The 26,140-nt window shown below is 43.8% G+C and overlaps 1 protein-coding gene across 5 annotated transcripts in view; it reads right to left on the bottom strand.

Annotated features, from left to right (window-relative positions):
- The window catches only part of LOC146773073 (uncharacterized), a 682,875-nt gene that overhangs the window by 349,978 nt on the left and 306,757 nt on the right, over positions 1-26,140 (bottom strand). For 4 of the 5 annotated variants that reach the window (XR_014972165.1, XR_014972166.1, XM_085638325.1 and 1 more), the window contains one exon: positions 17,679-17,782. The exons of the other annotated variant lie outside the window; for it this stretch is intronic. Coding sequence is in view for 1 of the 4 variants with exons in the window: in XM_085638326.1 (XP_085494452.1) it covers positions 17,704-17,782 (79 nt within the window). In the remaining 3 variants the exon portion in view is untranslated. The remainder of the gene's footprint in view (positions 1-17,678; positions 17,783-26,140) is intronic. 5 annotated transcript variants of the gene reach the window in all.

A 26,140-nucleotide genomic window follows, 5' to 3' on the forward strand; every position in this document is an offset into this window, starting at 1 on the left:
CCATGCTAGTATTCTCAACTACATCCGTCAACACTGGGTAGTGGAGAACAAGGAACCCCCCACATATGAACTACTTTGCACACTTCACACAATGGGTCATGGGAGCCATTTGGTACGCTGGCCATGTCGGGGTCTAAGGGAGCATCTTAGGATCTCACTGCTCGCCTTGAAACAGAAATGGGAAACTGACTTGATGAAGGGCCTGTCTGATAAAGAATGGGCCACTAATCTTGAAAACCCACAACGGATTTCCCATAATACCCGGTTTACATTCATACAGCTTTCAATATTACAAAGAGCATATTTAACACCACAAAAATTGCATACGATGTAACCAGCGACGTCTTCGAAGTGTCCACGTTGTCATACATCCACCGCAGACTTTATACGTATGATTTGGTCATGCCCATCCCTGTCCGGTTTCTGGTGCAAAGTTTCAGAGGGCCTTTGGCAGCTGTCTGGGATAACCCCTTGGTTGTTTATAGACTCCTGTATCTTAGGTCTGACCCCACTGGCCAAAACAGCTAAAGTGCTCCGACGCTTCAGTGACCTTTCCTTACTATTGGCAAAAAGAATGTTGACACAACAGTGGGAGTCTCAAAAGGCTCCTAGAGAGGAGGCGTGGGGGGAGGAGGTACTGTGCTGGGCCACTAGCGAGGGCGTGGCTCTGAGGCGAGAGGAATATAGAGGGCTTCGTAAGAAGCCAATTTTGTTGGATTGGGCTCACCTGTTGGGAGCAATTCAGGGAGAGCATATCCGACGCCTGACAGGCGTAGAGGAACGTTTACTCTCCCCACCTAACTGTCAAGCACATTAGGCACATACTCACATACTGCCACACGGAGGCACTTTACACCCCCACCACACTGTTTAAACCCTAAACCAAAATGTACCACTCAAGCTAGTTTCAGAAGGGAGGGAAGGAAAGTAGGTTTGTTTAATCTTCTTGTCTGAGACTGGTTTCTCTCTTTGTAAAAATGCGTACTTGCACATATTGGTTGCCTACTGTCTTAACACTGTCACCAGATTTGTCATATCGACGAATAATGTATAAGCTGCATACATATCTAAAATGGGATTTGTAATAAGACTTTAATAAGTGCATGTAATACCAGTAAATGGAAAATCAATAAAGTGCGTTAAAAAAAAAGAAGTGACTATCATTATCCTGCCAGGGCACTGAGACCACCCTTCTTAACATTAAGGAAGAACTTTCTGAGGCCTGTCATCAAGAACTCCCTTGGGAGATGATCCTCCCAGACCTATTGGTTGTAACTGTCACACTGTCCTCGTTTGAGACCTTCCTATTAAACAGTTTCCCAGTGAAAATGGGATCATTCCCCTCCAAGACACCACATATCTGGGGTGTCCCTTTTGAAAGCTCTGTAGTGTCATCACTACGCTTCAACGTGAACATGGCACAAGTCTCCGCCATCCTGACTCCTACAGAGTCGATTTTCACATGTATGTGAAAAATGCACTGCTCCACCTCTGGCTGGGGAGCGAACCAGGCAAACTCCTTAATGTGTTTCCATGCCTCACCCATGTCCACAGGCGAAGGGATACAAAACTAAAGAAAGTTGTAAAAGTGTACCCCTATATTATGGACATATCCTATGCAAGACCAAAATCAGAGCCAGGTTCTAAAAGAGCACCAAGGTGCTGACAAATACCTCACTACTGGTCATTTAGCTCTGTAGCATGGCATAGTGGTGATGAAACCTGTAACCAGTTTCCAATCCGACCCCATGTCTCCCAAAACCCCCAATAATCTTCTGTAACCACATGTGTTTCAGGAAGGACCTTACCAAAGTGTCTAATTACATTTTTAGGACGAGTTAAAGGTAAGGTAAAGGGTGGACACAAGGGTAGTACACACAGAGGGGGCTGGGCCCTTTAGAAAGCTCTTGATCCATGCATGGGCTATAAATTGTGGGCTGAAACATATCAACCTCATAGCAGGGTCAAAGTATTCCCCTGCAATCACAACTTTTTACCCTATTAACTAGCAACAAAAATAAATGTGGGTTAGATAATTGTAGCTTCAACCATTCCCTTGGTTTCCCTCCTGCAATTTCTTACATCACTCAAAGGTGTTGCGGTCATTACAACACACTCTAGCCATATCCACCTCAGAACATTAGGGAGAAGCCTCCCCCTCACAGGTTGAAGCTCGCACATGGTAGAACTTCTCTGCATGTGCGAAGAAGGGGCCCTGACTATAATGAAGAATGCCACCAACTGGTGGGTGACTCATTTTTGACTGCACTATTTAGAACAGCAACTCTGAGCCTGCTGAGGACAAAGAAACCTGACACCTGGAACCACGACTGCACCGGACGCCTACAGCCCGAATCTGGGTGGCCCACCGGTCCTGGCGAGCTCCCCCAGCGCTCCAGAGTCCGAGTCCACTGTGGGTTGACCCCTCCAGGACACCCCGATGTCGCCTGCAGCCTCTGCCCGGAGACCCCCCAACTGCGAGTGGCCCAGTAAGGTGAAATCTGACTTCAAAAGACACTTCTGCATCCAGCCGCCCTGCGCCCTGGGGAAGAGAACCAGGTGCTCCTATGTCCTGAGCACTCCCACTTACCTGCACAGCTGTTGGTTCCTCCCGGAAGTCTTCCTGTACGAGCCTGCAGCCAAAAACTAAAACCGGCAATCCCCATTGAAAACAACAAGGCGCCCGACGCCAAAACAGCACCCTGCACCCGGCCACCCCTATGCTGCTGTGGGTACGCCTTGTGTGCTAACTCGGACCCCCTTTGCCCTGAGCCTAACACCAGGAGCTTTGCTCCCATAACCTTGTGGCCTGCATGTTAGCAGCCACCAACCGGAGGCCCCATATCCCCCATTGGATAACATTGGGCCTCAGCACTCTTCACCCGGCGGCCCTAGTGCCACTGAGGGTTTTCTGAGAGTGCATCCTCAACCCTGAGGGAACACTGGTTCTAACCCCAGAATACCAACTCCCACAAACTTGAAAATTCTTCTGTGTGTGGAGTTGGTTTGTATGAAACATTGAACAAAGTGCATGTGTGTAAAAACTGAATTACTTACCTTTTGTCTAGGAAATGTCTCAGTGTGATATCTAGGCATATCACACTGATTAGCAAAAGTAACTTAAAAGGTCATCTAAAATGTAACATGCACAGTAATCTTTAAAGTAACTGAAAAGTAATTTCGAACTGTTGACTTACCTGTAAATCAACCATCTGCATTTGAACATTCATTCAACTGTAAATCACTGCATACGATTTGCAAAGTATTATTTCAAATACCTGCACCAGGTCTGGCTTGGCTTTAGAAATAAAATAACTAAATAATATTTTTATAAAACAAATTGGTCTGAGTTCAGTCTTCTAGTGTGTGACATAATTTATTGCCTGAGTGTGTACAATAAATGCTTTAACACTACCCTCTGATAAAGCCTTACTGCTCGACCATACTACCACAAATAGAGAGTAAGGTGCTATCTACTTTTACCTCTGCCTACCTTCGGGATTCCACTGGACTCTGTGTACACTATACCTAATTTTGGTATAGTGTATTCACAGCCAGCTTCCTACCTTGAGGGGGTCTCTCAAAGGGGCGATATCATTAAGGGCGTGGCTTAACATTTAGGCTAAAAATCTGTGCTCAGCATAATGTGACGCCAGACTGGTATTTCGCTGTTTCTGTTATTGCCTCCACATAAGTAACATTACACCTACAGCAAGCCAGGACTATTGGCTTTGTCAAAGGTTGTTAGTTACATAAGATATATATACAACATGTATTCATACAACTATGGCTTTGTTGTACATAATATTGAAAATGCTTTAGTTATTGTGCAAGAGGTTGTGGCGTAATGGCTAGAGCTGCCAACTTTGGCGCTGAGGAAGCAGGTTTGTGTCTCTGCGTTGGCTCAACATCCTGTGTTTCTAGGCAAATCAATTAATCGTCCGTGTCTACCAAAAATTACATGAAGATGTCCTTGTTGGTGCTCATGTAAAGCACTTCACGTTTAGCAATACAGAACTGCAAAAACATAAAAGTTATGTCAAAATAGTGAACTGCTGCAGAGTTAAGATTTTTTTTCCCAGTCTGAGTGTGAGGGTGAAAATGGAGAGCCTGATATGGACCCATCTCGGCGCCTGGTTTTACGAACTGCTGGTGCTGAGCACCAGCAGGACCCTGCCCACATAAATCCCTGCTATTATGGCATTAATCAGGGATCGAGGGTGAGGAAATAAATAATGTGCTGATCCTGCAACAAACTTCCAGTCTCATGATTAGGGTTGCCAGCTTATTAATTTGATGTCCCAGACACTACAAAAAAAAGCAGTCACCTAAAGCAGTATTTTCAGCACTTATTTGTGAATACTTTGAACAGCAAATATAAATAAAAAGCACTAGGGCTGCCTGAATAATCCACGACTAATAATTAAAGGGAACAAAGACAGAGAAGTCACATTACAAATGAATACATACTTTTTTATTTATGACCCTATTTAGTGTCAAGACGAGGTTTTAACAATATACTGGGTTGCCCCTCCCACCCTCAGTGTTTTGAGGTGACTTTGTGGTGGCTTATAGAGCAACACAAGCTAGCAACAAAATATCTTAGATCAACAATTGTTTTTCTTTAAATCACTATTGGGTTTCTTTGTAAGGTGACCTCTGTGCCTCTTGGTCTCAGAATGTTAGCCTGGGTTTATCTCACTCTCATTTTCTGCCTCACACTGGCCTGTGCACTGCAGCAGATGAGAAAAAAAAGTAATCTCTCATAGAAGAATTTGACCTCTTCTCATCATTATCCTCCACCAACATTCCTGATGGTGCTTATGATGGTGCACTCTAGGGTGCAGAATTCCATGATATTGCCATGAAGTTCCTTGGTAGGGTATTTGGTCATGGAGATGCAGTTAGGATAGGTATGTCGTTGTGCCTCTCAGGTGTTGGTTTGTAGGTCCTGTTCACTTGACACATTTTTGGCATGTGTCTTTCGGATTTATTTCTTTAGCCTTGGAGTACGACAATTTCTCTTCGCAATCTTATGTATATCTTTGTTGAGCCCAGGGATCCTAGCCAGATGGTTTGGCTGCATGAGTACAGCAACCTGATTGACTCTGATCAAGAGCCAAATGTGTCAATTATTTCATAGGGCAAGACAACTTTTATTTATTTGCGGAACAAGGCAAGATAATGTAGTACAATTCGCAATAGGAAAATAGAACAGAAAATGATCAGAGCAGCAGATATCAAGGTGGCTGAGCATGCCACTATGCCGCAGTCTCCAGTGGTAGGTCTAGAGTCATTCCTTTGCTTTAAGTGGAGGCGAGATGAATGCTGAGAGTATTGTGGAGGTTTACTAGGTTCTCTAGGGCGGGTATTATTTTGCATTTAGGGTTGCTGCTAGCACTGTTGTAATCACCCATAAATATGCTATTTTGGTCTTTTAAGACTGAGAGATTTGTGATCTGATCAGTAAATTCTGATTTGAGCTTTAGTAGGTCATAGATTACCAGTGAAGGATGGTGATAAAGCACGAGAGCCCTAGAGGCACTCAAGAGTGGAAAAGCTTGTTGTGGGTGTGCATTTGAAGATGAGGGAGTTTTTGTAGATGATGGGGATACCACTATTCTCTTTCACCGGTCTCTCATCATACTTTTTGGCATAACCTTTGTTACTAGCGATTCAGTAATGGACTGGGCATAATAATTAAGCCAAGTTGCATAGTATTTAGGCCCAGATTCCTCAATGTTGTCAATCAATCAATCAATCAAAATACACTTTATTCGATTTTTAAAATCATAAAAGCCATAAAACAACAATATATACAGTTTAAAATACATAACTCTTAAATACAGGTCAGGGCACAGTCATTATATACAAAAATGCAAGTGGGCAATACAAAACAAAATTATGTGGTCACACTTCACAGTTTTCCCAGTTTATACCGCATCAATAGCGGGCAGAGTCCTTGTTTTAGTTCTATGAGCTGCCACTAAAAAACTAGCCACAGAGAATATAATACGAATACTGCCGAGAGACTGTAAATAAACTAGGGCTGGCCTTACTTGGACAAACCATGCCTCTTTTAAAATAGGTAATAGGTATTTGTTCCTGGAAACCCTATATAAACTGCAAAACATCATAAAACGCATAGTGTCCTGAGTGGAAAATTCATCGCATTTGCACGGCGGGCCCCTTTCCGGTTTGCTCCAAGACTGATAACAGCCTAGAATGTGTGGGATTAAATTAAATCTAAATTAAATTAACAAATGTCTGTGGAAGGGCTTTGTTACAAGACTAAGATAGGGCTCTAAAGACGGGGAAGATATCAACATATAATGTGATCTGACTGTTGTTTTTGTCAGTTCGTGCTCCTCGCGAGCCAGTCTCGCCTTTCCCATGAAGTGTGTTTTAATCCAGTTAATATCCTCTTTCCTAATAGAAGACGGCAAATTAAATAAATTGGGGCGTCCTAACTGTACAAAAGTGTGTCTCACATACTTCAACCAGGGAATTCTCTTCATATGATCAAGAGACATAACATCCTGCAGGATGGCATGGTTAAGGGATAATTCGTTATTTAGCCATGTCTTCAGCCAGCATGTTAAGGGGGCCAATCTGAGCTTATTTGTTACATAGTCTAGACCCACCTCCTCATGGATCGAGAAGGTAGGGGTAGACTGGGGAACGGAGAGGAGATGTCTTAGAAACTTGTTTTCTGCTCGTTGTAAGGTTTCCTGGGTAACATACCCCCATAATGACGAACCGTATATGGCTATTGAGATGCACTTAGCATTATATATTTTTAAGAGGGCCTCCATTGGCCTTACCCCCAGCCTACTTGCGAACCCCATAAGGGTCGATGTGGCTCTCACCATTGAAAGGTTCTTTATCTTAATCTGGGGTCCCCAGGTACCCTTCTCATCGAATGTTACCCCCAGATAGGGAAAAGATGTAACCCTGGACACTACCTCGTCCTTACAAAAAAATGAAATATTTTTACCCTTCTTACTGTAACCGGCCACCACCATGGTATGGGACTTATTGGCATTAATTTTCAGCTCTAACTGGTCCATGAATGCCCCAAATGAATCCAACAAACGCTGGAGGGCCACCCCGGTGCGTGCTAACAGGACTGCATCATCCACGTATAGGAGAGCAGGTATTCTTATCTCTCCTACACGCGGCACATCCCCCTCCACGGCCTCAAGATGTTTACCAAGGCCGTTTATATAGATGGTGAAAAGGAGGGGGGCCAAGATGCAGCCCTGCCGCACGCCTCTCTCCGATTTGAATTGACTGGTACACCTTCCCTCTTTTGTAACCCTTACTTTTGCAAAAAGTTCCTGGTGGAGTGATGCCATGAAGTTCACAAGTGACTTATCAACCCTCAGCTCCAATAGGGCAACCCACAGTTTTGACCTATTCACTAAGTCAAATGCCGAGGAGAGGTCCATGAACGCCAAGAACAAGGACCCCTCCTTGGCAACTGTGTATTTAGATATTAGCATATGGAGATTCAAGCACTGGTCCACAGTGCCTCTCTTTCCCCTAAAGCCATACTGTACATTTGACAGTCCTCCCCTCCTCTCGATATTTTTTCTAAGTTGGTAGAGTAAGACTCTGCCTAGGATCTTAATAGCAGAGTCTAGGAGGGAAATGGGCCTATAGCACTCCGGGTCATCGCGCTGGCCCTTCTTAAAAATTGGCACGATGACTGATGTGGCCCAGCTGCTAGGAAAGATATTACTGTTATCAACTGTGAAAACATGGCTTAAGACCCCTGCCCAGAGTTTTGGGGAGTACATATAAAAGTCACCCGGGACCCCATCCGGCCCAGGGGCTTTCTTTTTGGATGTCTCCAAAATTGCCCTCTCCACCTCAGCTGGAGTAAAAACTAACAGTGCACACTCTAGGGGCTCCCACCGATTATTAAGAGTACCCAAGTCACTAGCACCATAAACTGTTCTAAAGTGGTTAAGCCACTTTTCATCCGGGATAACACAATCCATTACCTTATTATCCACATCTAAGAAAAAGGATTGGTTCACGGTGGCCCAAAACTGAGAACTGTCACGCAAAACGTCGCTTGACATTAGTTTCTCCCACGCCGCTTGTTTTATAACTTGCTTTCTCCCCATAATGGTGGCCTTATACACCTTTCTTGCTTCAGCGATCTCAGTCCTATCTCTCGGATTACTTTTCAGAGCCGTCATTAAAGCCTTATGGGCTTTGGAGCACTTTGCGTCAAACCACCTATGTTGTTTTTCCACCCCCCGGGTGCATTTAACCATTAGGGCTTCGGAAATTTGCGCACAAATACCTTCAAACGCCACCATGACTTTGTGTGCTGGGGCACCCTCCTCCTGACAGATCCCCATTAGCCCCTCTATTTTAGGGAGTAATTCCTGCATAAAATTCCCGGGCACCACATTCGCCCATTTAAGCCTTCTACCTTGATCTGTAGGGCATAAGGCTGGTCCCGGAATACTAAGGCGAGACTTAACGTCCAGCCGTTCACCCCACAAGACCACAAGCAAAACAGGATTGTGGTCACTGTGGATTGAAACTATTGCGTTATAGGACACAACTCTGGATAAAAAGCCTGGGGTCAGGAAGATATAATCAAGTATGGAACCGGGGATTGATCCTTTATAAGTGGCGGTTCTTGCCCCGCTCTCCGAAATGTCGGCTTCATACAAGTTATAATTAGCGAGCAACTCCTCAAGGGCTTCTCCCCCATTAGAATGCTCGAAATGGGATGTCTGTATAGCCATCATATCCGCCTGATCTCCTACCACGCACAGGTCACTACATGGATGAACATTAAAATCGCCTAATAGAACCAGCTCAAAGTTTGTGTGATTGTTTTGTCTGAACATAGAGAGGAAATTGTCCAAGCAATCTAAGTGGTCTGTTTCTGTATCTCTATCCCAGGAATTGTAAAAATTAATTATGAGAACGTTGCAGTTGGGTGAAACTGCCCATTCTACAATTAAAAGGTTTGATGAACCACTTTGAACCTGCCTAAATGTACCTTTCAGATTCAGAGAAAAGAGGGACATAAGATCGCCCTTAGCCCTACCAGACATACTAGGAACAGCTGGGATAGCAAAGGTAATAAAGCCGTGTAGCCAAAAATTAGAAAAAGTATCCCAGGTTTCCTGGCACGCTATGATGTCATGGGCACTAATAAATGCCCCTGCAATATTCCAGCTGATCAATTTACATACTTCAGGCTCACCGGGAGTGGGGGTTCTAGGGCTAATGACTTGTGCTGGGGCTGGTTGTCAATCGATTTCCTCGATGTCAGAAAGGGGAGAAAAACGATTGATCAAAGCCAAACCCTCGCCTTCCTTAACTTTATGCACAGGGTGTGCGGCCAAAACTGCCCGGGTACCAGAATCCCTCACAAGATTATATTGTGTCAATGTCACTGGGCCTACACTGCCCGCTATAGAGTACATACTCCCTCTAACTCGCCCTAGGTGGTTGTCCCAAGAACCGGGGGCTGGCGTTGGGGGAGGGTAGCAATACCCCAGGGGAATAGGTCTCAAACGGTCGGTCCCTGAGATATCTGACCCATCCCAGAATAATCTATCAGCCAAATCTGGGCGATCAAAATTAACAATGACACAATCGCCCTGCACTTTCTTTGTTCGTTTCCCAATCCACCCTACCCTGCTAGCAAATATCACCTTATTGGCGATTTCGGTCCCACCACTGCTTGCCTGCGCGCACCATGACCTTGCCTTTGTAATTAAAGCAGAGGCCGATTCACCCATTCCTTCTGCCAGAGGGGGTACACCAATGAAGATTGCAACTAGAGGGGCTGGCTCCGGGGGCAGATCGGTGTTTAATTTGCAACCCTTTAGCCCCATATCTGCTACTATCTTTCTTGGATTACTGCTCCTCCTTTGAGGTCTTAGCTTGGTCCCCCCTGGCACTGGGCTTAGGTTAGTGCTGTTATTTATTGGGTTTCCCGCCCCCTCCAAGACTGGGACCCTCCCGCAACTGGGCAAACTAGGATCAGATGTTTCCCTAGCATTACTAGGCCTTAGGTCCCGTAACACACTTCCCCCTGTCAATTGGGGGGAGATTGAGGAGAAGTCTTTGACCAGTTTATCAATTAAAGAACATTTTGTCAATAACCCGGCAAGGCAAGTGTTCAGTGTCTCAACGATGTCCTTCGCGATACCCAACAATAAGGGCTCGATACGGGCAGTGAACAATGTCTCTAACTGGTCTTCGAGAGTAGCCTCCCCCACTTGGGCTGTTGCTATATTGCCCTCAACGTTTCTCCTCCTTTTCAAGTTTTTTTTAGGGTCTTGATACCGTGGCTGTGTGGTCTCAGGCAAAGCCTGGACCTGGATGTCATCAGGTAGAAGGGGCGCAGTGGGTGCATTGGTTGTTACTGTTGAGTTGGCCTTTACAATAAGCACCTCCGGTTCTAATGGGGCAAGTGGCGCAGCATTGATAGTATGTGCAGGCAATGACAATGAGGTAAAGGGTAAGCCCAGCTCCAATTCAGCATTTGCAATTTCCTTGGTCAGCGCACCCACCGCTGATGAGAGGTAAGAGATGATGAACTCAGTGTGTCTAGGCACCTTAGCCTTCTTATTTTTCACACACGGAGAGTGAGAGAATAAACAACACAGTTGCGTTCTCCCAATCAATCTTTTTATCACAATCAGCAACTGTTGCCAGAAAAGTAGACCCACGCGGTCTTCTAATGTAATGGAGTATTACTACAATATCTACTCCGTCGGGTGGAATATCAAAGATATTGAAGGAAAAGCCTCACTCACATAATAGTGACATGCTTCATCATAGGCAATTACTCCACACCCAGATAAGGTGGTACTATCTGGACGGACTCGACCAAAGATATAATGGGAGTGCTTAGATAAGTGATTGACTGGTTAAGCAGGGAACCAGATTTTAAATAAAAATACCTACGAGTATACCCCTACTCGGTCCTTTATTCTGGGGTACTCGTGGTACCATTAAAAACTTTGTATTGGGTTTTTTTTTAACATAATTTCATTCAAATATACCCTCATATAAGTGCCAACATGTTTCGGCCCATGGTGATAGCCCAATCGGGTCTGGGGGCCTTCGTCAGGGCGATGTATTTCTGTTCCTTATCTTTAAGGTCCCTGCCTTGTGTATGTGCATGTGCTACATGCAACCCAAACGTGAGGCCTAATGCACTCACCTGTACGTCTTGTACTAGAAATCCAGTAGGTTTTCTATAAAGAGTTTAAAGCGACAATAAGACATATGTACCTCTGTGTACATTTAAAAGTCTCAATTGCTATTGTGCCTATGTCGTGCTCTTATTCACTATAATAGTGTTGGAGAATCGGTGCACCACCCGATTAAGTGCTCACTCTTTAGCTGTTGGTAGACTTATCTACTAAGTCCACCAAATATGCCAGTTCGCTAGTTTCTACTCACCACACTCAGAGTTCTGTATAAAAAATGCCTTTTGATTCATATACCGGAATCATTACATTGTACACCACACAAACCACCTAAGTCTGTGTTATCACAGGAAAGACATACGTGTTGCTGTGATCTCATTCATTCAATTTTCCAATTTTCCGCGATATATAGTGTGCTCCGTGAGTCCCCTCAAAACCTAGTGTATTTATCAGTTCATTTTCTTTCAAAGAGAAGGATTTATTTTTGCCGTTATTACTTTATATTGAAGAATCATAAAGTTGCTCACCTACTGGTCGATGCCTACTAGCATCATGCAGACCTCATGTGTCAAGGTGATGTCCTGTAGTCAAACACTATATTGGATAAATAGTATTTGTTACACAAAACCATCTCTATTAGGGAACTCATATCGCAGTGTTATCCACATACCCATCTTCCAAAGTTCAAAATGCCTTAGGCTCTGAGGTTCTTCATTCTATCTTTGCCGACTATCTTGGCCCCAAACTTAGTGGTAACATATTCACAATAGTTCTACTGCAATTCAATATTCTGACTCTCTTCGGTACAGTTTAGGGGGACTCCCTAGACCCCACGAACTAACGCTTAATAGTGGTGCGATTGTGTTACGGTGCTCTCTCATTGAAGTTCACTGGCCCGTAATTAGTGGAAAATTGCAAAAAAAGGTTATCAATATGCCTCTATTTATACTTGTATTTCTTTATGTTACTGCCACGCACTGGGTCGATTCTTGGTGCAGTTCCTGTTGTCTTAAATATCTCGTCAAGACGAGCCTGTTTGTATGCCCGCTCGTATCTCCCCAGGACCGTTCATTCCTTTCTATTCCCCATGCCTCTCTGCTTAGATCGAAATACTAGTCATTTCGTATTTAACCCCTAGACCTTCAAAATCGCGGGACTCTGTTTTTTCTCAAGTGTGTCTAATGTGGTTCTATCAAGCGATCCCAGACACGCGATACACTGACAACACTTACTTCATCAAGGATGCATCACCGCTAATCCACCTATTGGGACACATCGTCTGCCGCCGAGGAAGTTGTAACTATACTGTGTCTCTTAAGTAGTAGTTGTGTGTTTACCGGGTTGGTTCTTCTGTCCAACTCCGCGAATTCTCTATGGTTAGAATAGGGGATGCTGGACTGCGTGGTGACATGTGTATTGTCCATGTACAGGGTTTCTGGGTAGTGTAGTTCTGTTCTATTGCATGTTTGTTAATTCTTTATTCTTTTTTTCGATGGCTTTCTTTTGTATGTGCCCAACTTTATCACTCATTTGTATTTGTAAGTTCCCGTTTTGAAGTTACAAAAAAACGTGTTTTTTATTAAAAAAACATATAACGGGATAAGCTGCAAAGTGGATTCCTTTGTTGCTTCGTGAAAATCCTGTACCTATCCACAAGTGCTATTTAACCAGGATATAATTGGGTTTGTATGACATACTTATGAGGCCAGGAGTGGTCCTGTCCGTATACATATACCTAGGGGTATCATTCATACCGGGTGGCATATTCTTTTTGTTACCTGGATCCTTCTACATGCTGAGGCAATTATTGTTTGCAAGGTTTATTTGTTGCCCCACATATTAGTTTAGAAGCGTTTATCAATTTTACTCTTTTGTCTTGGTTAACATTCTTATACATTACATACCACCAGCTGGTAAACTGAACCTCTGTCATATTTTTAAGATATAATTGTGTCGGCCCGCGTTGATATGTATCCCAGGCTATATTGGATTAATTTAGTATGTTCAATCTTTCAAATGTTTTTAGCGCAAAGAATGATCATGTCGTCATGGTAACTCAAACGTTTATTTCAAATACATGACAAAAGGCTTATATTTAATAATGTATGGGACTAAAAACTCCAGGTTCTATGTTGGTTGCTTTTACGGATCCTTATGTTTTCTTTTTTCTTTTTCAATGGCCTGAGTTCATGATATGTAAACCCTAGTATATACAGTTTTTAATTATGTCATTGAAGTCCACGGGATTTCCTCGTTTAGACCTAGTGTTGTACTTGACAAACGATAGATCCATCTTTGTTCTAATTTTAGTAGTTGCCCTTAGCCTTCTTACCTCCCTGGTCTGTGGTTACAGTATGTTTTCGCTTACCCATTATGAGCTCTCAGGGGGCTGGCCCAGCCCTGCCTCCTCCTGCCCACGACTGCCACGGACTGCCCGCCCTTTGCCCGGACTTTGCTCGGCGCCGCCCGCGCGCGTCCGCGACGCGGAGGAACCAGCTGATGTTTAAGCGCTTCCGGGCGCGCTCAGGCAGTAAGTGGGCGGTGCTGGTCGCCGCTGTGCAGGCTGGGAGCTGTAGTCTCCCCCCACGGCGGCCGTGCGGTGTTGCGAGCAACGGCGACGGGGGAGAACACACAGCGTCAGGGCCCCAGCAGCGAAAGTGTCCGCGGCAGAAAATGCAGGTCTATCCGGCCCCAGACAGTTGGTTAGTGAAGCCCCCGCTCCACCGAGGAACCAGCTGATGTTTAAGCGCCTCCGGGCACGCTCAGGCAGTAAGTGGGTGGTGCTGGTCGCCGCTGTGCAGGCTGGGAGCTGTAGTCTCCCCCCACGGCGGCCGTGCGGTGTTGCGAGCAACGGCGACGGGGGAGAACACACAGCGTCAGGGCCCCAACAGCGAAAGTGTCCGCAGCAGAAAATGTTGGTTAGTGAAGCCCCAATGTTGTATTTGTGGTTGGTTTTCAAACCACTGATAAATATTACAGCTGCCTGATTGCTATAAATGTCGAAATGTTTTACTAAAGTTCACCCAATTTTGAATATGTTCCTGAGATGCACACATGCTTACATATGTGTAGTTTATTGAGCACTGCCCAAGTACTCGCAGGTCTAAAGATCTTTTTTTAAGACATTGTTTGAGCACTAGCATAACCCGTGTTTGGGATTGTTGGCAGTGCATGACTGGATACAGAGAAATGGCCCCTTTAAACCCCAATTTTTATTTACATTTCTCCACATTTAACATGATCATATGTAAACTTTTCAGCCCATACATACAGTAAAATGGTAAATGCTGCCTCATCCTTTTAAGGAAAACAATTTAAATATATACTAGACTTGCATATTGTGTGGGTGTGAATTAAAAGAACAAAATCATGTTCAGTGAGCAAACCGAAAAAGTGATGAGCGGGATTCCACAAAGCTACCACCAATGCAAGCTTGGTTACCATCCGGTAAACATATCAGCATCTACTAATCTATGTTCAACAACTGTACTGGGGTTAATTAGATGTACATTTACTCTAAAGAATGTACATTAAGATAAACTAATATAGTTTAAATATTTTACTGCACAATATAAAAGCCATTCACAGTTGCATAAACTCAATCTGCCACAATTCAAGAACAATCACTTCTCAACAGAAAAGCTCTGTAATGCTATAGAAACAAATCCCATCAATCTTTAAAAGAAACAAATGGAAGGATTGGAAAAAACAAGGGACAGAAGTAAGCAACAATTATGGAATCACGTCAAATGAGCCAGTGAAACCTATTTTTTCTGCGTTAGTATAGGGGCAGAAAATCACGGTCAGCCTCATTGTCAGAATAAGTGGTACGATCAGGAGATGTCCTGACCGGCGTCTTGGTCACTCCTGCGAACCTGTTTGGGCTCCATGACTGTATACAAGTGAAGTCAGCAAGAAACTTCCTAACCACACTCACCCTTCTCAATACGCAGCAAAGCAGAATACCACAAGGAACCAGAAAAGTTCAGAAGCATTAGAGTCTTCTTGACTTTCTGCATCTCCTCCTGCCTTCTCTTGGTCATTCCACTCAGATCGAGGATGAGCAGAATTCTATTGCCTCAAAACTTAAGTTCACCCCGCTTCGCCACAGCATGGGTCTCCATACCTCTTTTTAAAGTAGAACCTAACTTTACAATAATGGCTCCAGCCCTGTCAACTTCATCTTTGGACCTCTTGTAGGAAGGCTAGTAGCTTTACGTTCCACTAGCTCAGGACCCCTCTATTTTGTAGGACCTTCGATTGCATGAAATTCTGCAGAGTGGTTGCAAATATCTTCACTTTCTTTCAGGGGTACAAAGCCCAGCCCTCTGCTCCTAGTACCTCTCAGTCTGTTCTCTGGGATCTCAGTCTCATACAGTAAGTGTCATGAATCCAAGACGTTCTCTCTGAAAGCGACATTTGGTTGAGTTTTTTAATAGCACGTGTCCAAATCACTCGACTGCAGTCACTTTCTTGTCAAAGGTTCCGCAACTGGTGTCTGTGTCTGAAATCCTTGAGGCCAGGTCCTCTAAGTGGTGTTCCATTTTCACCGCCTCTTCTCTACACTGACACACTCAAGCATTTCAAATCTTTCATAGTGAGTGCCTCACTTTAGGTCAGCTGGGCAGCCCTTATTCTGCCCTCATTATCTGCCATGCCATATAAGGCTTTGGAAATGCGGATCTCTGCTGACAGAAATCATTTTGTCCCAAGTAGTTCTAGATATCTGCTCCTTGGGGTGCATAATGTGGTGTTGCTTAAAATGGCAACAGTTTTAGAAGTGGCTCCAAATGCTACCTCTGACCCAAGCAAGTACCTAGTTTTCAACATGGGCTCAAATGACCTACCCAACCATCTCAAAATATTTCAGCAGTCAAGAAGTCCTGGGCACTCCACCTCTTAGCTTGCTTCAGATGGTATTGCTAAAGTCTCCTCTGGGTGCTGCATGTAGTAATTTCCTTTGCCACACCGGTCGATGGAATGCATGAATCCAGTCAGGCTGGTACACAGAAGGGACTCTTTGGAGCGCAGGTCTGGAAATAGCTAGACCCACTCAGGTCTGTAATTGGGTTGAGAAGCTTCCCCAGTCTCCTCTGGATCAGAGCCGGAGCTGAGCACCCCACTAGTGTGCTGTTGTTGACTTGCGCACTTCCTCTGCACCTTCTGTATTGCTCTTCAGTGAGCTGGTGCTTAGCTCCTCCGAAGTTCAAGATTTGGTCGGCAGAATATGTTTGTAATACATTATTTATTCATTCTGCCCTTTGTTCTTGCACTCAAACTCAACCACTGCCGAGTGATCTCAGGCCTGCTTCTGTCCGATTTGGTCTAAAAGTGGGAGCATCATGGGAGATTCGAGAACCCAGCTATATGGTCTCCCTGATAGGTCCCCCCCCCCACATGCTAAATGAAATTATGTCTAACCAATGTACATTTGTACCAACAAAGTACATTTAAAGCATTAATTGTACAACTATAGCACTGAATGTACATTTTGAGATTCAGATGTATATGCGCAGTATGCATGTACTACATTGCATCTACAGGAGTCAACTAAACATGTTCAAAGTGACCATATAATAAAAAGCCATAGTCATACAGAAAAAAATGTACTATTGCATGTATATTCACTCTGCTAAAAACATAGGAAGGACACATCTTCAAACAGGATAACAACTTAGGGCAGCGCTTTAAGTGGGAAAAAAAACTGGTGGTGCTCTAAAAGGGGCGGGGCAAATCTCTTAAAGGGGTGTGACCTATCCAAGTAGGGGCGTGGTCTAAATAAAGATAACTAGTGTAGCAGTACCCCCTGCTCTGACAAGCCGTCAGCTCTAGGACTCCTCAGAGTGTCATCAGATTTGGAATTTCCCGCTCAGGCTCACTCTCTCCCCTCCTTATTACAGCAAGGCTATGTATGGATAACTTCATACACCCCCCCAGTACCCAGAGACCGGTGTCGTCATCCCGGGAAATGCCCAGGCAGACACCTCCCGTATAGGGTGGCTTCCCGTGAGGCTGAGTGTACTAGAAGCACTGCTCCAAAAAGGCAACGCAGCTTCTTCACAGGGGTGAGTTTTAACGAAGCCACCACCCAGTCAAAACATGCCACAGAGTCCTCCTACAACACGGCTCACCTGGCATGACGTCATGCCTTGACCTCCACTACTCAGTAGCGAGCAAAATGAGCATGCGCACATTAATGTGCATGCTTGCACTGCAGTCCAGGAAAAAAAGACAACAGACTACCTCTGCGAGGCCCGAAAATAGAGCCCGAGAGAGACCAGTTTCAAGGCCCCCTGAAAATAACTGCCTGTGCTCAGACCCGGACAGACCCGGCCCACTTAAAGCCCTGCCTTACGGTGTACCACATAATGGAACTCAGCCACTATCGCTGACATCATTTGAAGCTTACAGTGGGACTTAATGGTACAACAGGTATAGACATGGTACACGATAATCAGCACAACACACAAAACATGCCTTTTTGTCTGTGATGCTTCCTCCATTAACTCCCTCTCGAACCCAAGATCAGGGCCAAATTTCTCTCTCTCATGTGCAACATGGCATTCTTTTGGGCTCCACTCCTGATGGGACAGAAAGACGGCAGGATATCAGTCAAGGTGTGTTTCAATAAAATTCAATATGGTTAAACCGTTAACTAATTTTGAATGATCACAAAAACTCCACAACACATATTTGCATTGTTGAGGCTAAATTAAGACAATTGTTTAACACTATAATTTACCAAATACCCTGTCATCTCAGTTGTACTCATTTTGTAAATGCCAGAAGGATGAATAGCTAAGATGCCCCTGCTGGGATTTAAGCTGTGCCCTGCAGTTTCCACATAGGTCCCTGTAGAAGGTGCAGTGCTGGTACATAGGTACATATACACACACATATATGGAGCACATGCCTATCCTGTGTATTATGTACCGTGATGGATATAACTTAGTAAAACACTTGATCCTGAATCATGCTGTGAGCTGAAGGTCACATGTTTGAATCCTGGCATGGCAGTCTTCCATCACTCTGACTGAGGTAAATTGAGAACTATTATTGTGCAATAGTAACACATGAAGGTTCCAGAACCTAGTAACCACAGACGTGGAGCGTAAGCCCTGCAGGGGTTTAATGGACTAATGCGTTCAATGCAGGTGCCTGTATTTGACCTCATGGTCACGGGTTCAAATCTTGGCGGGCCCACTCAACCTTTCATCCATCTGAGTTGATAAAATGAGTACCACAGAGTTGGGTAACAATAAACATCTGCTTTTCAATGGCAAGATGCCTACGGGTGAACGTGCGCTTTACAGATACGTTATAGAAAAAAGCCAGCAATAAACATCATTTGAATCCGATGTCGCAATGTAACACTATTTTCCAATTTTGTTGCAAGTTCCAAAAGGCTGCACAAATAAAACAAACTAGTGCTAAGAATTACGTTTTAATTTTATGATGGGCTGACAAAATGTCAGCATTCATACCCATCCCCCAGAACACTCAACTTTGAGGGGGGGTCGAAGGAAACTACCCTGCGGCAATTAAATGAAAATTAAATAATGAGTGCTCTTTGTGAATGAGAAATGACTGTAAACGGCCTTAGTGATATGAACGACCCAGCAAGTGCTACATTCAGACATCTGGCCGGCAGCATCAGACCCGGGACGCAGTACGGGGGTGGGATGAGGTCTTGGCGAAAGCTCTTTCAGCCCAATGGGTGGTTAGCAGTGCTCTATAAATACATTTAAATACAGCGCATGCTGAATCGCAATACATGTATGCCTCTTGTTACCACTAGATGGCAGCCAACCACCAATTACGGAAATTAATTCCTCACGCATGAGTCAAATGTTCTCTACACAATTTTCGAAGCAGTGTGGCGCTGGCACAGTTTTCAGAGTGGGGCTGGTGTGTTAGATTGCCGAAGTCACCCAAGCTGGAGAGTGGTAAAGGTGTTGTATGTAGCCAGCTGGTGTGTATTTTGGATAGGGTGACCAACTCTCATGGCTAGAAATTCAGGATGGTGAGTGTAAAAATTCAGGACAAAGGGTTAAAATTGAGGACAGGAGGACAAAATTCAGGACAAAACTTTGGGACAAAAGTTAAGTTTTACAGACTCGTCAGAAAGGGTCGCAGAGTATAAAAGTAAGTAAATAGACAACCACTTAAGTACAAGTCAAAATAAGTTTATATTAGGTTGAGACAATTGTGCACTGCACAGTTTTTCAGTATGCCCGCAGCTTGTACCTTAGACGATTCAAAACTCACATCTCGATCCAGGAGGTACATTAGCAACCAGAAAATGGTGAACCACACCTGAATATAAGTGAAGCCCCTTTTATTGTTGATTTAAAACTACTGGATATACAAAGAACTTTGCAGTGCCAGCCCCCAGTAACAAAAGCATTGGCATAGCCAATAGGTCTCGCCTTTGGGACCTTATAAGTGTTTAGCCATGCAACAGTTGCATAACTAAACACTTATAAGGTTCCAAAAGCGAGACCTATTGGCTATGCCAATGCTTGTTTTAACTGCTGCAATCTATTGAAGCCTCACGGAGAACATCAAAGCAGCCGTGCGGCCACGAAAGTGATCGCGATCAAACATCAAAGCGGTCGCGAAAGTGAAAGTAATCGCGGTAAAGCGCGACGCACGCGCCCGCGCACATGCACTGTAGCTCTAGGCTGGCCTGGTAGCACTTTTTGGAGCCCTCACAAAATGTCTCACCAGACCAGCGCATGCGCTGGGTCAGGCGAGACTTAAAAACCGCCACACTTTCCAGCCTCCCAGGGAAACACCCGATGCACAGCCGGCCTTGCTACCACCCTCCAATGGTGCCCTTCATCTTCACATAGACCGTCTCTCATGTGTATTTCATTTATTTTATAGTGGTACACATCCCAAGCAGGGTGTCGGAGTGCGTTACATCACACACACATTATATAGAGACAATGACTCATATAAACGTGAATGTCAATGTATAGGAAATGTTACTTAAGACAATGGGTGCTATAGGGCGTAATCATTCTTTTATCCATCATTCAGTCTTTCACCATTTATTCTGTCCTTCCATCTGTGTGTCCATCTATATCCAAACATATTCAACCATTTGCAAACCTATCCACCATGTATCCTTCCATCTATTATTTCACTTATCCATCCCTCCATCCACGTTTTCACTCATCCATCCATTATTCATCCATCCACCCTTTCACCCCATCCATCTGTACACTCATCCATCCACTCTTCCACCCATCCATCTATTCACTCGTCCATCCAGCCATTTACCCTTTCACCCATCCAGCCATCCTTTCACTTACTCATCCATCCACCCAGTCACTTATCCTTCCACCCATTCACCCTTTCAGTCATTGATCCTCCCTTTCTATCTCCATCCCCCTTTCACTTATCCATCCATCCTTCCACCCACCCATTCATGAATCCATCCATTGACCCTATTACTCATCCATTCTTTCACTCATCCATCCATCTATTCACCCTTTCACTTTTCAATTTATCAATCGATCCATCCTTTCATTCATCCATCCACCCACTCGCCCATCATCTACCCTTTTACTCATCCATCCATCCTGTCACTCACTCACCCATCCATCTACCCTTCCACCCATACATCCATCTAGTTACCTTTTCTCTCATCCATCCTTTCACTCTCACTCATCCAATCATTTTCTTTCATTATCTATCCATTCACCCTTTCATTCATCCTTTCACTAATCCATCCAGCCATTCACACATTCCTGCACTTATTTACTCACACACCTTTTCACATTATGAGCTGAGCATTTGTCTGCAGAGCTGCAGACAGAAGAGACCCATCAAGAACTTCACCTCACTGTAGTTCCTAAAGCACGGGGTGGGGCGGGGGAGGGTTCACTATGCCCCTGCACACAGGCAATCTGAAAACTTAGAAGTCATGAGTCATGCATGATGCACAGTGCTAGGACGTGAGGTGACTGGGACATGGTGTTGTATTCCAGGGGTTTAGATGCACAGTGCTAGGACGTGAGGTGACTGGGACATGGTGTTGTATTCCAGGGCTTTAAGTGGGGTAAAAAAAACTGGGGGGTCTCTTCAAAGGGGGTTTTCGATGTAATTAAGAGCATGGCTTAAAACACCTAGGCTAAAAATCTGTGCTTAGCATAGTGTTCCGCCTGACTGGTGTTATGTTGTTTCTGTAATTGCATCCAGATATATAATACAGCAAGTATCATTACACCAACAACAAGCCAGGACTATTGGCTTTGTCAACGGTTGTTAGTTGCTTAAAATAAAAACTAGCAACCATGGTTTTGTTGAATATAATATTGAAAATGTGTCAGTTCTAAAATGATGAGACAGTTAAAGAACTATAACCCGCTCTTTTTAACTTGTTTCACAGGCTTCTATAAATAAACTGTTTTCTCACGTTGCCGCATGGGCGTTTTACCTTTTATCCATCTAACAGAATGCCCTGCTGTACACTGAGGCAGGAGGTGGCCACCACATGCTTTAACAGCCCAGACTGCCCCATTGTCATTCTGTATGTGGCAACTAGCCGGCATACAGAATGACAATGGGCGGGGTGGGGCTGCTCTTGTGCTCTAGGAGGAGTGCAAGGCGGCACCATCAGGGGGCTGAGGCTTCTCGCAGGGGAGCAGTGCTGTTCCCTGTAATGGCCATAATTAAAGACAAAAGGCGTCCGTAAAAGGAATCCTCACGGACAACAGACGTGAGGTCCAAATTACAAACAGTCTGTGAAATTTACGGATGGTCAACCTAATTTTAGAGCACACTGTCACAAGTATATTACTAAAGCATGGCGTGGTAGTGCGCTGCCATTTACAGACAGCACATATTTCACTGAAAGGGCCACTAAATTTACAAGTAAAACTATATAGCGCACACATGACAACATGAATGAATGACTGAGTACTTTTATTGATTTGATTGGTTAAAGTCATTACACTAAATACATACAATATGTCCATTTCTAAAACAATAAAATCAGATTTCTAATTAAAATATTTCATAAGTTAAAAACACGTTACTAGTAATCCTTAACAGTTCTCTCGATTGTTAGTGGTCATCCATTGAGTGATTTTAAAACTGTGTGCGGATGTCCTGTTTTCATTTTGTTGTTTACAATAGTTATAAACTTTCCAGATCGTGCAAGTTCCATGTTTGCTGTGAGGCAGAATGCTAGTGCAACTCTGCAAGTTATAATTGCATTTCTTATAAACATTGGCCTGAGTAGAGCATGGCGCGCAGTTGAAAGGGGCAACAGTATAGAACCCGGACCCCCCCCATCTCGCCCCAGCTCCACCCCATGCACCCACAAAGCAACCTCACTCCAGGTGTGGGAAAAAACAGGCCATGTTTAATACAACAAAACTTCACAAACATGACAATCAAATATCATTTGACAATTTAGGCTATGAATTTAAAAACATCACACATTTAAAACCTAGTGTTCAGAATTCACAGCCTAATTATTCTTCTTGACCCTAATAGTTTCCAAAGTCGTCGTTGTCCCAGGAGGAAGAGAGGATGAGTGGAGGAGAGAAGCGGGCCTAATTAGCCCCCACGCCCCACCTCCACTCATCCCAGCCGGAAGTGCGTGTTCCCCCAACGTAGCGTGACCCGGAAGAACAACTGCTGACTGGCTACCAATCAGGCTGCCGGCCCAGCCGACGCCCCCCCTAGGGGTGTGTCTCAGGGGCGGGGGGAGCCGGGTCCTAAGGGCGCGCTTCCCGATGGTCGCGCTTGGCAGAGTCTGTGTGTTATTGACTCCCTTACAAAGTTGCAGAATCTGCAGCCCATCAGTGGCGGCTCATCTGCTAAGGCAGAGTAGCGTCACCCCGCTGCTTCAATAACGTTCGTTATGATCATTTTGTTTTTTGTATTCAGCTTCCAGCTGAAGACAGGCAGGGGAGGCTGGGCTCCCCGTGTCACAGGGAGAGGATTGGTGGCAGCACCTAAAGTGCGCATGACGCTTTGGCCGGCCGTCTACGTTTGAATTATAAAGGTTAACAGACTACAATGGATGAACATGATTACTTGTAAGACTATATAATGGTTTACTGAGACAGTTGATCGGCAGTGCGACCTGAAACTGGTCCATGACGACGCACCAGATATTTTCTTGATATTCAATTTGTGCCTTGGGACAAAGCACATTTCTGAGTGTGTACACCAAGATTTTGCCTGGAGCATCACCTAAGCAGTTTAAAAACTTGGAAAAAACGAACGGGAAGGAGTGCATCGCATCCAGTTCTCATTTTCAGTACAATACAGACTTGTCCCTTTGGATGCCTGCACCCCACTACTTTACAAGACTAATACCATCTAGGAGGTCAGTTGCGATAACCTAATTGCGATGAGCTCATCGTGAACCTTTTAACACCAAATATGTTGCATCTTTATGTACAGAATATTGTTTGTGATTATACATGTTTTGATGTTTAGTTTTGTATAAAATTGTCTAGCACTTGGATTGTGTGTAATGACGTATAAAAATAACCTTTTAGGTCACAGGGTATTTTACGTTGGAATACTGCATCACAGCAGGTTTAAATGTTCGCACTTGTGGTGTTCGTATAGATTTTCATATTGGTCAACAGGTTGGGCACCAGTTAGGGTGTTTGATTAATTTGTATTCACTTTTGAATAAGTGGTGCACTGAAGATGTGGAGGCTGACCCAGAGGTGAACTACAACAGACGCTGGTTGGGTTATCGAGGGTGGTTGGATTCGGTTGTGTAACGTGTACGGTTTTATTGAACCATTTAAGCACAGGGGCACGTTTTCTTATTTTTTTTATTTTGTTTTACACAAATTATTGCTTATGCGATCACACAGAATTTTCGATGTTTATTTGTTTAGCAGTTTGAATTTGTGCATCGACGTATGATAACAACTCTTTAGGTCACATGGTATCTTACGTTTAAATTTTGCTGCACAGCAGGTTTAAATATTTGCACCTGTGGTGTTCGTAAAGGAGTTTTTCACACTGGTTGAAAAGTTGGGTTGTTTTATCCATTCTCGAACAAGCAGTACACCGAAGACGAGGATGCTGGGACAGAGGTGCGGTACTTCTAACACTTGTAGTGTTATTGAGGTGGGTGGTTGGTGCATGTGGAGTATTGTGTATGTTTTGTTTAATTATTTAAGGAGAGGTACATGTTACCTTTTTAGTTTCAACATAATGTGTTGATCTTGTTTTTTTGACCATGGGCGAACAGGTGCATTTTTTAATTATTTTACGTTGTTATTGGATAATATGCATGCACATTTTTAGGCATAACATGTTTGAGCACTAGATGTACCGTATTAATAGGTTTGTGTAAAGCTTAAAATATATTAACACATGGTTTCTGGTGGGCTGTTTTTAAATTTAAATTTTAGTTAGCCCTGACGAATGGCGAATAGCCCGAAATGCATTGGGTGGACTCCCAGTTTGGTTACTTGCAATGGAAAGTGATTGACCATGCTGTTGGAAAAAGCCCGGAGGGGCGTTCCTGGAGCAATAAAAGGTTTTTACATCACGTCACCTCCGTTTGAATTATAAAGTTTAACAGATTACAATGGATGAATATGATTGCTTGTAAGACTATATAATAGTTTACTGAGACAGCTGATCGGAAGTGCGACCTGAAACTGGTCTGTGACGATGCACCAGATATTTACTTGATATTCAATTTGTGCCTTGGGACAAAGCACATTTCTGAGTGTGTACACCAAGATTTTGCCTGAAGCATCAGCTAAGCAGTTTAAAAATTTGGAAAAAACGAAAGGGAAAGAGTGCATCGGATCCAGTTCTCATTTTCTTTACTTTATCAGCAGTATAAAATGATTCATCCACTATTGTTTTACTTAATATTGTCTTATGAATGCCTCGAGTCGTGTTCTCTATGTACAGGCCTTGTGCGTAAGTGATCCACTGCACCTCTGTAACTCCATTCTCTTGCTTAAATGGTTTGTTTAATTTATTGATTTAATCCCAGAATTTTGCCTGATTATTTTGCCCCAGCAAAGAGAATGGACGGGAACATTGGGCTTCCATGTGTTTTGTTTTTTCTCTCCAAAGCATGGCGCGATATTGTTTATTTGCTTGTTAAGCTTTACTTACAACTTTTCTGTGCATTTCAAGTTGCCTTGCTGCTGCTCTCACAGCTGTTTTGCATTTGCTTACTCTTGTGGTATGCCAAGTGCCTATTAGCTGATCTATTTGCAGTTTGCCCTCCTTTGTGCTCTATTTTTAAACACTTTGGCAGTGAAGATATGTTGGGCCACATTCCTGGAAATTGATGTTCTTTGTTCACTGAGTCTAACAGATTCTCTTTCGAGTACCTTTTCTTTCCAATCGATAACATGTGCCCAAGAAAAAACGTTCTACTTCAACCTTTTCACTAACAGAACGGTCTCAATTCCACTTGAATCCACCTGTGCGTTGGTCCCCTCAGCGGTCTGGCGCTCCACCAATAGACTGGTGGCCAGTGGATAGTGGTCACTCTCATTCCGTTGTGTAATTTCAAACTGTTCACAGACAGCATTAAATCTATAACAAATATGTAGTCCACTGTTGTAATCCTCTGTTTATAAGCTTTGAAATAATTTTTTGTTGTTGTTGTTGTTAATATGCCTTGTTTGTAACAATCAATGTAAAACGGCAGTTGGTTCTGCCGGGAGTCTGATAGGTATAATCTTAAACAGTTGCCTAGAAACTGAATACGCACGCTAGGTAATGACAAAAAACAAACCAACACAAAAACACAAGGGTCTGTTTACCAACATTTGGTACATTCGAGCAGTTTACAATAGAATGCTCAAAACATAGATTAATAAATAAGTCAGTATTCATATAGGCTGCTTCGTAAGTGCAAAGTAGAAGTGCTCGTGCAGATAATCAAGTGAAAAAAGCGTATTAATAACCAATATATA

Source organism: Triturus cristatus, chromosome 12, assembly GCF_964204655.1.
Source record: "Triturus cristatus chromosome 12, aTriCri1.1, whole genome shotgun sequence".
Lineage (NCBI taxonomy): Eukaryota > Metazoa > Chordata > Amphibia > Caudata > Salamandridae > Triturus > Triturus cristatus.